Source organism: Natrix helvetica, assembly GCF_964273705.1.
Source record: "Natrix helvetica genome assembly, chromosome: 2".
Taxonomy (NCBI): Eukaryota; Metazoa; Chordata; class Lepidosauria; order Squamata; family Natricidae; genus Natrix; species Natrix helvetica.
In genome coordinates this window covers 167,665,856-167,679,320 of record NC_138552.1, presented here as the reverse complement: position 1 = coordinate 167,679,320, position 13,465 = coordinate 167,665,856, and the positions used below count along the sequence as shown (strand labels likewise).

General features: G+C 38.3%; 1 protein-coding gene across 3 annotated transcripts in view; it reads right to left on the bottom strand.

The window, feature by feature from the left end:
• SMAP1 (small ArfGAP 1) overlaps positions 1–13,465 on the bottom strand; it is a 66,910-nt gene that overhangs the window by 3,886 nt on the left and 49,559 nt on the right. For all 3 annotated transcript variants that reach the window (XM_081941998.1, XM_081942000.1, XM_081941999.1), the window contains 3 exons: positions 7,289–7,422; positions 4,624–4,789; positions 753–1,099 (listed from right to left, as the gene is read on the bottom strand). In XM_081941998.1, the coding sequence (XP_081798124.1) occupies positions 753–1,099; positions 4,624–4,789; positions 7,289–7,422 (647 nt within the window). The remainder of the gene's footprint in view (positions 1–752; positions 1,100–4,623; positions 4,790–7,288; positions 7,423–13,465) is intronic.

The following is a 13,465-nucleotide window of genomic DNA, read 5'->3' as shown; positions in this document are numbered from 1 at the left end:
ATTGTGGTCGTAAGTCGAGGACTACCTGTAGTGTGCTTTACAGAAAAGTAGTAGCAATATTGCTAGGTTGTAATTTTAAAATGTTGGGAGATTGGGAGATGGTGGGGGGAAACAAAGCTACTATTGTCAGGGAATGGGAAAGCAAGCCTGGGTAGAAACTGAAAGAGTTCCTTCTCAGAAATGTAAGGTTGGAATGAAGTATGAGCTTTTAGGAGAGTTCACAAGCTGGGCATTATATCACTGGGTCATCCACACACACAAAAGTCTGAAAATGGGTTTTTTTTTTAAAGTCACCAATTGCTTAGCAACAGCCCAAGCTCCCAGGGCAGCAGCCAGATGCTGGAGAGACCAAGCGCTGCAGCTGATCAGAACTGAAGGGCTCAAGACAGTTCCAATTAAAAAACAGCACCACTGTTTTTTGTTTGAAATAAAGAGCACAGGGTGTATTTCCAATGGGCTGGGAATGAGAGGCTAGCAGTGAATGACGGGCCAAGAAGAAAGCATGGATCTGCACTTAGTTTTCTAAAGTAGAAAAAGTAGAAGTAGTAACACGGTTACTATTCTCAACGAGAAAGGGGAGAAAAATCAGATTTTTCAAATATCTTTGGTAGCTAATTTTCTTATTTTAATATAATGCTTCAATTATTTTTTTCCCATTTAATTAATCCCAACTACTGACATTTGAATCCTACCCCTAAATTCTCCAGCCATCCATGTTCTCTCCCAAACGAACAGAAAAAGCACATACTGACCTGTGAAAGGTTCCACTGAGTTTGCTGTGTTTGCGGCTGCATGCCGTATTTCTGTGGCTGGGGTATCTGTCCCAATACTGTTCCTTGGGACCCACCAATGCTTTGAGGGAGTCCCAAACCAGCAGTTTGTGTAGTGACTGAAAAGCCGTTCGGCATTCCTATGCCAACCATCATGCCTACATTCTGTCCAATTACAGGCACTGGTGGCGCCATCATGTTTCCCATCATTGCGGGGGCCGTTGGCACTGGTACGGGCACGGGCACAGGGCCTCCCATGGCTGGAAACGCTGGAAAATGAGCCGAGGGCTGGGCAGCAAAGGGCAGCGGCTGGGCCCCCATGAAGACTCCTATTTGGGGCAAAAGGAGTGGAAAGGAAAAGAGTAGATTTATGCCAGTCAAAGCTCACATTTGTCCAGCATGGCTATCCAAATAAGACTGGAGAGGGATGAATAAAACTTGCCCCCACGTGGCTCATTATATGATAGCTTAAAAAGCCATCTTTATCCAATACAATAGCAGAGTTGGAAGGGACCTTGGAGGTCTTCTAGTCCAACCCCCTGCCTAGGCAGGAAACCCTATACCGTTTCAGACAAATGGCTATCCAACATCTTCTTCAAGACTTCCAGTGTTGGGGCATTCACAACTTCTGGAGGCAAGCTGTTCCACTGATTAATTGTTCTAACTGTCAGGAAATTTCTTCTCAGTTCTAAGTTGCTTCTCTCTTTGCAACAACTCCTATCCTCCATGAAAGTTGCAATCTGGCTAGAGTTTTCAGAATGAGGAAGGCTGTAAAACTGTTAATAAACAATTAGGGAAGTTTATTGTGATGTACAGAGTGAGTTTGGAGATCTTGCACTCATTAACAGGGTAGAAAACGAATGTTCCACTTGCTCTGGCCATCTTTCATAATTCCTTTGCTCAAGTCTCTCACTATATATGGTTAACTTTATAACGTGACCTGGGTGTGTGTGTATTATTTGTAGGGCTTCTTTTCCAGTCTAGCAAGTCCAGAGTTCTTGGGGGGGAAATACAAATTTTCTATTACTTTACATGCAAAAAAACATGCAAGATATACTGATTGAAAGTTACAAAAACTGCTGGTACATTAGACCATGGATAATGAGGTATCATCTTATTTGCCAAGCACATTTCTGGGAAACCAGGGATAATGGAACTGTGGATAGCAAAGGCCTTGCAACTACATTATTCTCAAGCCAAGGCAGTGGGGAATTAATGGAAACACCAATGGACTAGCCACAATCGCCGCCATTTCTGCCCTTTAGCAGGTTGGCTTCATCTTATTACTGCATTTTTTGGAGTATAAGACGCATCTTTTCCCCCCCAAAAGAGGGTGAAAATCTGGGTGCATCTTATTTCCTGAAACAGCATTTTTGGCTTCCCGAATCCCTGCCCCCTTCACCAAAATGGATGTGCAGAGGCTTTGGGAGGCTTGCAAAGTGCTTCTGGGGGTTGGGGAGGGCAAAAGCGAGCGGGAAAACAGGCCTCCTAAAGGCTATGCATGCCCCCCTTTTTTTGCCAAAAGACAGGACCGTTTTCGTGAAAAACAGGCCATTTTCTGCTCCCCCCCCCCCGCCCACCGGAGCACTTTGCAGGCCTCTCAAACTCTCTACATGCTTGTTTTTTCACGAAAAATGAGCCATGCAGAAGTTTTGGGAGGTCTGCAGAGTGCAAACACTTTTTAAAAAAATTTACCTCTTCCAAATCTTGGTGCATCTTGTACTCCTAAAAATACGGTAATACCAGTTGAGATAGAGAAAATCAATTTACTGGGCAATTAATGAATTTTAAGGAACAGCTTCCCTCAAACACCTTTATGGTGAAATATTTAATTATGTACGGTTTTTCTAAAGCAGTGATTGAAAATACTAGCTGAATTGAAATTGATTCTTAATCAAATTTCAACTTTTTTGGGTGGGGGGGAGTAGTTCAGTAGTTCTGGCAAAAGCAGACTATTTCTACCTACAGTAATGTGAGAAAAGAACTTATCAGGAAAAAACAGGGGCAGGCCCACTTCTGTTTGGGTTTATTTTCCTTGTCCCCACCATTGGTGTGTCCTTGTGTGTGGTCCAAACCAGGGATTTCCAACCTTGACAATTTTAAGACTTGTGGACTTAAACTCCCAGAATTCCTTGGCCAGCTGGCTGGGGAATTCTGGGAGTTGAAGTCCACCAGGCTTAAAGTTGCCAAGGTTGGTGATCCCTGGTCTAGACCAAAGCAAAAAAAAACCAAAGGTTGCTTACTTCAATTGTAAAGTTATCCTAAATTCTATCTTGTTACATTGTTTTTCTGATCTAATGAAATCAGAACAATTTCCAACCATTTATATTTTTAAAGCTGAAAATATTTCCTAACATAGTACCTTTGACACAATTAGCCTAAAAGGAAAGGGGGGGGGGGAGAGGGATGTCCATTTACTCCCAAGTCTCAAATGTCTATTAAATCCAAATCCTCCATGTAGCCCGTGTTAATTTACATCATTTGTGTAGTGATGTAATTTGCATTACTATACAGATGACGGGAACGCAATGCAAATAGCCTACATTTAAGTGAATTGTTAATACAACAAATTTAGTCTGCTATTTTAGGGAAATGTCTGGATGTAGATTTTTTTTCTGCCACACCCGATGTCCCATAAACAGCAGATTGTTAAATTAATTTTACTTTACAGGCAGAAGCTTTTATTTCAAGAGTCATGTCATCTCTCTTAATTCCTTTATTTTCTTGATTGACATTTATTTGTTGTTAAGCTGTCTATTTGTTCATCTTTTGTTTCAGAATAAAAGGTGAAGATAAAGGAATCCCTGCAGGTTTTACTCTGCTAGTTATAGTTGACTTTAGAGTGCAGGGCTCATTTCTGTTTCTGAATATTTTTACACATACTCACACAGTTCTTTTATCATGCAAAGTTTGCTGCTTACTTAATGTTCTTTTTTAAAAATATATATAAATCTCTTTTCTTCTCCATCCCTTCCTCCACAGTTTTGGGGATTAATTATATCAAAGTGCAGCAGTATATCTGACTTAGATATCTGACATCTGACTTAGGACATCCTGAATTTGATCCCAGAATCACTTTTTAAATGGCAGAACTATACTAGTGGACATTATTATAGTAACAGTAATTTAGCGCAATAGTATTGTAGCATTTAAATATTGCAGTAGCAATACAACAAGTGACTAGCAATGTCCTTTTAACAGCAATAGCACTTAGATTTATATACTGCTTTACAGTGCTTTGCAGCCCTTTCTAAGCGGTTTACAGTCGGCATATTGCCCCCAACAATCTGGGTCCTCGGAAGGACCCGACCTCGGAAGGATGGAAGGCTGAGTCAACCTTGAGCCTGGTGAGATCCGAACTGCCAAATTGCAGGCAGCCGGCAGCAAGCAATCCGCAGGTAGCCTGCAGTACTTCACTCTAAACACTGTGCCACTGTGGCTCATTTTAATGTGCTAGTGAGGAATTTTAATCAGTCTCTATTCATTGGAGGAGTCTTCCCAGATGGGAGGCTGTAATTTCCATTAAGCATGTCTCTGAATTAAGATCTACATGAAATGAAGGCAGCACTAAGGAAAAGAGACTAAAGTTAAGGACAATAAAATACCTCATCTTCCCAGGCTATTGAGCACTTAATGCTCAGGAATACGTGGTTCAGTTGCTTTAAACACATGCAAATACGTATTCAAAACTGGGCATTTGTTTTAGATGGGTGTTTCATAATAACTTTTAAAATGCAAATCCAGACTCACTTCTACAGCAGCATCTCTTTTTCTAGGGAGAAGACCTAACCACAGATTTTGTAAGTAATCTTTTAAATAATGCACACTGGAAGTAGATCAGGCAGGTAATCACCTGGGACATTCGGCTGGGGAAGAGTGCCCGTGCCATACAGGGACAAGATGGTATCCTTGGACAGTGGTTTCTTTGCCGACTCTTCCGATTTTGTTTGTTCAGTAAACAGATCAAGATCTCCAGATGCAGCAGATAACGTGGCAGCCACTGGGTTGGTGGAAGCATTCTGGGAAATAAAAGTCAAAGACTGATGAAGAACAACTAGGGAAGATAGAAGTTTGTTCTTAAAAATCACCATAATTTTTGGAGTATAAGACACGCTCCCCTTTCCCTTAAAAGAGGTTGAAAATTTGAGTGTGTCTTATACTCCGAATGTAGCTTTTTTAAAACCTTTTTCCAGCCCTGATGAGGTGCTAACAAGTGAAGCCATCTTCCCTGCTTTGCTTGCTTTTCTCAATGCTGCTCCCTCCGACGATCAGCTGTGCTTTAGAAGCTGTTACAAGCTCAAAACCAGCAAACCTATGTGCTGAAGCTGATCAGACTAAGGACGGTAGCCACCTGGTAGGCAGAATTCCCCTCCCCCCCATTTTCCTCCTTAAAAACTAAGGTGTGCCTTATACTTTGGTGCGTTTTATACTCCAAAAGATACTGTATATAGCAAGTAGCAAAGTTCCCAAACATTAGTATTTATTTACACTACATAAATAACACCAGCATCAATAAGTTGTATGTTATTTGCATGTCATAAGAGCTATAGTAAAATATTAAAAAGAGTAGTTCCATATTTTATGCAGCAAGTCTATTATTTGCAATAAAGATGTAAAAGCTATATTTTCTGTTTATATGTGTATATCTGGAAACTGGCTAGGTTAAGATCACATGGGCATCTTTATGTCAGTTTATACTCCATCAACATTCTGTGGCTTTCTTAAAAAGTCCCTTACTTACTTCCATGTCACTGCTAGAATTCTTTTGGGGATCCACCTTACAATGCCTTACTTTTTCAGAAGAAATTATCATTAAGAGAAAATTCAATTCTATCCTTTTCCTCAAGTGACTTAAAGAAATATTTGAAAAAAGGAACTTCTTACAACTGAAATACTGAACAAAATTTTTACCATGAATCAGTTTTTCGCAAATATAATTAAATGAACTGGATTGGCTTCTGTAAACTGCCACTTATTCTTAATTAATAAAATTCATGGAAAGAAAGTCTCAAATAGTTTATAAAGGTGGGACTCTCAAAGTTTTTAAGTGTGTTTCAAAAAAAGAGACACACATCCCTATTATAATCACAATCAATTTTGCATTGCCCCCTGCACAGGATTGATGAAAAAGTAACAGATCAAATAGTTTGAAAACTAGAAATTATTACAATTTAATGATATGTTCATCTTTTTTTCAATTTGCAAGGTATAAATTGGCACCTAGGTTAATAGCTCATTATTTCCAATCTAGCCAAGGATGAGTGAAATAAAGACTTCTTCAAATAATCTCCAGTTCTTCTTCTGATATAAGGAGCTATGTTTGACCTTACATTTATTTTATAATGCAACATAAAAATATAATGTGTTTCATTGGTAACCACTAATTTTGGGGGGTCTCGATTGAAGTATCAAGGGCAAACATTCTTAACTTTTTTCCAATCAGCTATTAAATTTTTCCTTAATGCTGCTGTGGAGGGAGGGAGGTATTATAAATTGCTGCAGCTATTATAGCTCTAAAAGGGACATGGTAGCTCAGTGGCTAAGACTGAGCTTGTCGATCGAAAGGTCTGCAGTTCAGCAGTTCGACGGTTCAAATCCCTAGCGTTGCATAATGGAGTGAGTTCCCGTTACTTGTCCCAGCTTCTGCCAGCCTAGCAGTTCGAAAGCATGTAAAAATACAAGCAGAAAAATAGGGACCACTTTGGTAGCAAGGTAACAGCGTTCCGTGCGCCTTCGGGGTTTAGCCATGCTGACCACATGACCACAGAGACATCTTTGGACAGCGCTGGCTCTTTGGCTTTGAAATGAAGATGAGCACCGCCCCCTAGCATCGGGAACGACTATCATATACTGTATGCGAGGGGAACCTTTACCTTTAATAGCTCTTAACAGGCAGGTATCTTCATTTAACAATAATTCATTTAGCAACTGTTTGAATTTAAAGACAGCACTGAGAGAATGATCCTTACACCTGGTTCCTAAAGTTTTGGATGCTGCATGGTCACATGATCAAAATTTGCGCAGTAGGGAGCTCACCCACACTTATGACCAGAGAGGCACACAACTCTCCCCATGTGTCTATATCTATCCCACTCCATGCCTGCCCCTTTGGCTGCTCTGCACAGTAATACTCAGAAAATCCAATGCTGGGGTTGAAATAAAGGCCTGGGGCATGAATTAGGATGGGTCCTTGCCGAATGACCAGTTGTATTCTGTTTAATGATGGTGTCGGGGACAGCTGCGATGATCATTGCTAAGTTGTGCTGCCATGTGACCTCACGCTTTACGATCTCACTGTATAGCAATGGAATTTCCAATTACTGTCGTAACTTGAGGACTACTTGGACACTGACACTGCAATATGCTGTTTTAACCATGTAATCTGTATTGTATCCCTAGGTCCCAATGTAACCTTGATAGCGTGCCAAACACTAACATAAATAATTTCTCCTTCTGTTGCCTTTATTATGAATTCCAAAGTCAGCTACCATGTTAAGTTAATAGTTTTTGCACCTTACCTGGGCAGGTGGTATAGATGCGGCTGGCAAAGGATTAGAGATCATTGGGCCAAATATATCCAGATCATCATCATTCAGAACTGGGGCAGGCATGATGGTGCTTCCATTTGTAACAGAGGAGTCAGCAGGACCATCTTACATTTTTTGGGTTAAAAAAGAAAATTAATTCAGATTGATAATTGTGAAGCATATACACATAGCATGGAGGTACACTGAGAAAAGGCACCGTACAGGTAGTTCTCGACACCCTTCGCTCTCACCAAGAAAGTAGTTCGACCTGGTTCTGAAGTTCCAATGGCCACCCCCCCTCACCCGCATTTCAGATGCTTGGCAACCCTTGTGGCTATTTGTAGTATCCTGCAGTCATGTGACCACAATTTCTAACATTTTTGTTGAAAACCAGCATTTACTTCCTTTTTTGGCAAAAGCTCCCTATATAGCAAACAACTGGATCACTTAGCAACCATGGCAAAAAAGGTTGTAAAATCAGATTGGTCGCATGGCTGACCTGCTTTATGACTGTCATGGCTTATGAAGGGCAGGTTCCATTAGGGTTGTAAGTCAAGGACTACCTGCATGTTGGCAGAAATCACCAAGTGCTTCATAAATTGTATTTAGGCTCCACCAACATGAATACTAAGCCAACACCTTATTACTCAAATTTACAACAGTGGAAATGCAATCTTTCCATAGTCTCTTGGAAAATAATAAACGAGACAGAATGTAGCACTTAATTCAGAGCTTGTAAAATTAGGCTGAAGTTGCTGAAGATTCCCCATCTGTATTTTACAGATGCAATAATAGTCTGCTTGAGGCAAGATCTGTCTCAAGATACTGTGAGTTTGAGGTCAAGTTACACAGACTCAAAACAATTTGTGAGTGGAAGCTGTAATCACAATATGCGCAGTGGCGAAAAACAGACACCCAACCTACTCCAAACACACAGGAAATTTTATTGCTGTCTATTTAGGCTACTCAAAAGGGAGATAAACCACTAGTTTGAAAAATAACATATTTTTCAGAGTATAAGACACACCGGAGTATAAGATGCATCAAGATTTTGAAGAGACTAATTTTTAAAATAAGTTTTTGTACTCTACAAACCTCCCAAAAACGGCCTGTTTTTCACAAAAACAGGCCTGTTTTTTTGTCAAAAAAAGGGCATGCATAGCCTTTAGGAGGCTTATAGAGTGCTCCTTGGGGCTGGGGGAGGGGGCAAAAATGAGGAAAAAAACAGCCCGTTTTTCACGCATTTCTCCCCTCCCCAGCCCCCAGGAGCTCTCTGAAAGCCTTCTAGAGGTTCTGCATGGCCATTTTTGCAAAGGGGCCAGGGTTTCGGGAGGCCAAAAATGCTGTATTCAGTGTATAAGACATACCCAGATTTTCACCCTTTTTTGAGGGAAAAAGGTGCATCTTATACTCGAAAAATACGGTAAGTGGTAGCTGACTAAAAAATAATGCAATTTTTCTTTAATTTTTTTTGATGAGTGAAATTTCTGTGATAGCTTTAAAATCCAACCTCCTTCAAGTCCAAAGTTAGAAACAGCCTCAGCATAAAGTCTCAATTTGATAAACATGAAATTAAATCCCTCTAGATATCCATGTTATTTTCTTCCTCTCTCTCTTCTCTCAGCATGAAATCTGCAGCGGACTATTGAACTATTTTTAACATATTCATCTACGGTTTATAGATTTACAAAACTGTAAACGAATACTGCCAATTACGCTTTGAAGTTTGCTTTTAGTTCCAAAGGAGTACAGCTCTGTTATTTATGCATTTATTTATTCATTTATAACATATCACACGTTTTCACTATAAAGGTGAGTTTCTTCTTTTATTTTTTAAGTCTTCTTCCCTTTGGGATATACTTCTTCCTGCACTGAGTCTGAAAGTAAAATTCTTGGAAAAAATACCTCAGAGTGAAGGACCATCTAAATATCTACATTAGACTTAAAAAACAAAATGTGCTCTACAACAATATCCTAGATGTAGGCCAACACCAAATATATACATTCTGGCATTGAACGTTGGTCCGGAACAATTCATAAATAAAATAAAGTTTAGAGTGAATGTAGGACATCTCCAAGAGGCTCTGTCAAACCTCTCTCTCTCTTTGATCACTCTCTGTATTAGAGCAAAAATCTTTAGGAAGTTAATACATTAGAGGCAGACAGAATATCATCTCTCAAATTATGAACACACAATTTAAATGCAATAAAAGTAGTTTTTCCTCTTAGTGCTCCTAAATTCTTCTGGAATGTATCATATTAAAGTAGGCTTTCAGGAATCAGTAACTTCTTCGGTAACTTTCTAGTAACGCTACTATGGTAGAAGAATATTTATCCACTTTACAGTACTTACAAATAAGCTTATCACAGCCAGAAAATTCCAGAAGGAAGTTGTCTCAAAAAACATAGTTGATCTAATAATTCTAGTTTGCTTGAAAAAATACAACTGTGTTGACTTTTTTTTTTGCCCCAGTTACTTCTCAGTTTATTCAAATAGCAAAAGAAAGCATAGGTTTTCTTGTGTCCCTGCAGTACCTACGTTAAAATATATATTTTAAATCAGCTCAAAAGCTTAGCATATACTGTATGTGCAGTGGATTCACAGAAAGTGGAAAAGCTTGGCAACATTTAGGAAGATGTTTTTTTAATGAGTTAGTTTCCAAACCTTCAGAATTTTGGGACAGTGTGTTGTAAACATAATTAATGGAAAGATGAAAATAGTCTATTTGGCCTATTTAATTTCTACTGGATCTGCTAAGTGTATTTTTATACCATTTTCTGTGGAGTCATCACAAAAGTTAAATACATGTTTTACATGCATATATATTATACATACACATATGTTACACACATAAACACAGATGAAACCAATGCATTAAAATACTGCAGATTTATAAAAGGGAGCAGAAAAACAAACTAAATAATTTTTCCATGATATTTACCCAAGAAAAGCCAGGATGAACATAGGCACTTAGAGAGATTCCCTAATTTCCTTAGTGTCTCAGTATGTTTTTCACAAAACCCTTAGACCAAAATTGTAATTAATAACCCCACAGTGACCTTGTACATGAGATGCCCTGGGGTGCCACAATGTAGTTTGTGAACTATAGATTTGTCAATACAACAGTAGTCATCTTGTGGATTTCAGTGGGAAAAGAAGAGAGTAAATTGCAATTACTATAAGTGAATATTATACTTTATTACTTATAGCAAGGTCTTTGTGAATTAACTTAGTGATCATCTAAGTTTATTCCCCCATTATGAAGAAGGCACTGTGTCAAGCATTCTGATTCACAAAGTTGTTTAACAAATATAGTTCTTTATAATAATTAAAATTTGAGATATCAGTATAGGAACTACAGAACAGTGAAGCCTCAATTTAATGGACCTCTGCTTAGCAGACATGGGATGCAAGTTCTACTACGACAGCCTTCAAAATAACAAAGTCTGTTGCATCCGAGGTAACCTGGATAAAGCAATTAAATTGCATTAATTGTTTTAGCTTACTTTACCCTTACAATATTCATGGCAGTTTATAGAATTTTAACATTACACAAATGACTTACACAAAGTGACATATGTGTAAATAAAATGGACAACCAGGAATAACAGAAAACCTTTCATTGTGGTTTCACTATAGTTAGATTGCCACTATCCAGGAAAGGTTATATGGAAACAAAACTTGTCGATTGATACTCCTAGCCATATAGCTAAGTTGACCCTCCAATAACACTGATTTTCAGAGGTAGAGTTGGAGTGGAGAGAAGGAGTGGGGAGGTTAAAGGGCAAACTACTTTCTGCAGTAATTGCTGAGTCTACATGACACTTTGACATTAGTAGACTGAACTCAAACATATTCCATTCATATACCGCTTCTTGGTCTAAACACAAACAATTCCCTCTACAGCCACACAACTTTCTTTTCTCCCTGTGCTCAGAAAAAGATGGTACATAAATGGAAAAGTCTGGCCATGTTAAAAAGAAAAGAAAAGAAAAGAAAACCTAGTCAGTTGGAATAAATGAGGTTAAAGAGAACAAATTCCAATTAGACCTTGGAAGAATCAATAGGTTGGGTATGAAAACTGACATCCATTTTGAACTCCAGAGTTTGAACTACTCACGCTCAAGTGAAAGTTTTCCTCTTTCTAGCTGTAAAAGTCTTGAAATAAATAATCGTCTTTTCTCTGAATCTGAATAAAATACACAGATTCAGAGAAAAGGTTATTATTTAATTCAAGAATTTTACAAACAAATGCACCAGTAAAGAGTTCATGATATGCTTCATGAATAACAAGTTCTTCAGTGGCAAACAGCACTTTCCTAGAAAGACAGGGGCATTTGCTCATAAGCATCCATAGGTCAAGGGTTCTATACTACACTACAGGAACTGTAGTTCCTGTAATAATCTGCCAAAATATGTATATCTTAACATTGAGATCCCCTTGTAACATCAAATGGGATCCGTATGAAAGGAAGATATTTAGTTTTCCAAATGTATGAATTATTACTTATTATTTTAACTATCTTTTCGCACTTGCATTTTTAATAATACATTTCAAGTATCATCTCCAGTAGTGATTCTAAGTATGAATGAGTTATACTCTCCTTTTTCTCTTAGATAAACTACAGGAATTTATAAAACTCATCTACTGGCCATTGTGATCCAATATGGTTACATTTTATATTTTAATTCATTAAAATAAAACCAGCTGTTAAAAGGGATAGTAAATGTACTTTCTATCAAGAGATTTAAGAACAAGCAAAACCTAAGCTATTCTCAATACAGGTAGAACTGCAAGAAAAGATACACAGAAAAAAAACCTGAATTTGTATCCCACCTAGTTACTTGCTTGTGACATGGGGGGTGGGGAGCTACATAAATTAGATATATGATAAGATTTAAACTGATTCAACTGATTCATTAAACACAAAATATTATGCTTTTATTCCAAGGTCAGTTAAAAAATAGTGCAATACATGCTTTCCAAAATTTATTCTCTAAGCTGCAGTCCTCAAACAGATATGAGATACTATGCAGATCACTACTGCAATGCCTGTTTGGAAATTTAACTTAGTTAACAACACAGCTGCTCCACTGAGGGGACTAGGCAATGTATCTATCGCTCACAGCACTTAATAGATGCTCCAAGAGACCTTTTAGTTATTCTAATGTCTATTCCAATATCATTCCAACACTGATTTTTCCTAGTTTGAGATGAGGTTAAATTTACAACTTCTGGTTTTCTAATTTGTTTCTGTATGTGTTTCAGTAATAAGTTTAGTTATTATTGAAAGGTAACCTATACATTTAAAAATAATTTGAATCTGTAGTACTGGTTAGGAGCCTATCCAGAAACTATTTATACGAAGGATAAATAACAATTCTATCTCCTAATTTTCGATTCATGAAAATAATACTCTCAGCCCAGGGGTGGGTTCCTGCCAGTTCTAACCTCTTCTAAAGAAGAGGTTCCACAAATCTACAGTGCCGTTTAGAACCAGTTTCAGCTCCCTCCCCCCTGCCCGTCCACGTATCATCAAGATGAAGAGCGAGAGGAGGAATTTTGGGAGTTGAAGTCCACAAGTCTCAAGTTTGAACACCCCTGTTTTTTTTTCTAAAGGGTTAGGGGTGTAAGGGTCTTGTAACTTGACAGCTTTAAGACTTGCGTGCTTAAAATGCCAAGTTTCTGAGCCAACATTTTGGTTACTAAGCAAGAGCATTGTTGAGTGAGTTTCACAACATTTTACAAGTTGGCCATGCCCACCCAGTCACATGGCCGGCAAGCCACTCCCACAAAGCAGGCCACACCTACAGAAGAGGTTCTAAAAAAATTTGAAACCCACCGTCTCAGCCATTGAATCTTATCCTTGACAACTTTAAAAAGTGTGAACCTGTTTCCAAAATTCTCCTTGCCAGCATTTTGTTCACACACCTTCAAGTTGTTAAGGTTCAGAATTTTTTATCTAGGTTTATTTAACATGCACTAATGGCAAATGTTTAAATGTTAAGATACATAGACAAACATGTTCTATAATGAAGAGTTACTGGGAATAAAACAAAACTTCCACATTTGTAACAGTTTTCTCTGATAAACTGTGGTGAAATTAGCCGTATTTGTCCAATTCTGTCACACAGGAAAACTATGATCTTCTGGACCTCTACTTAAT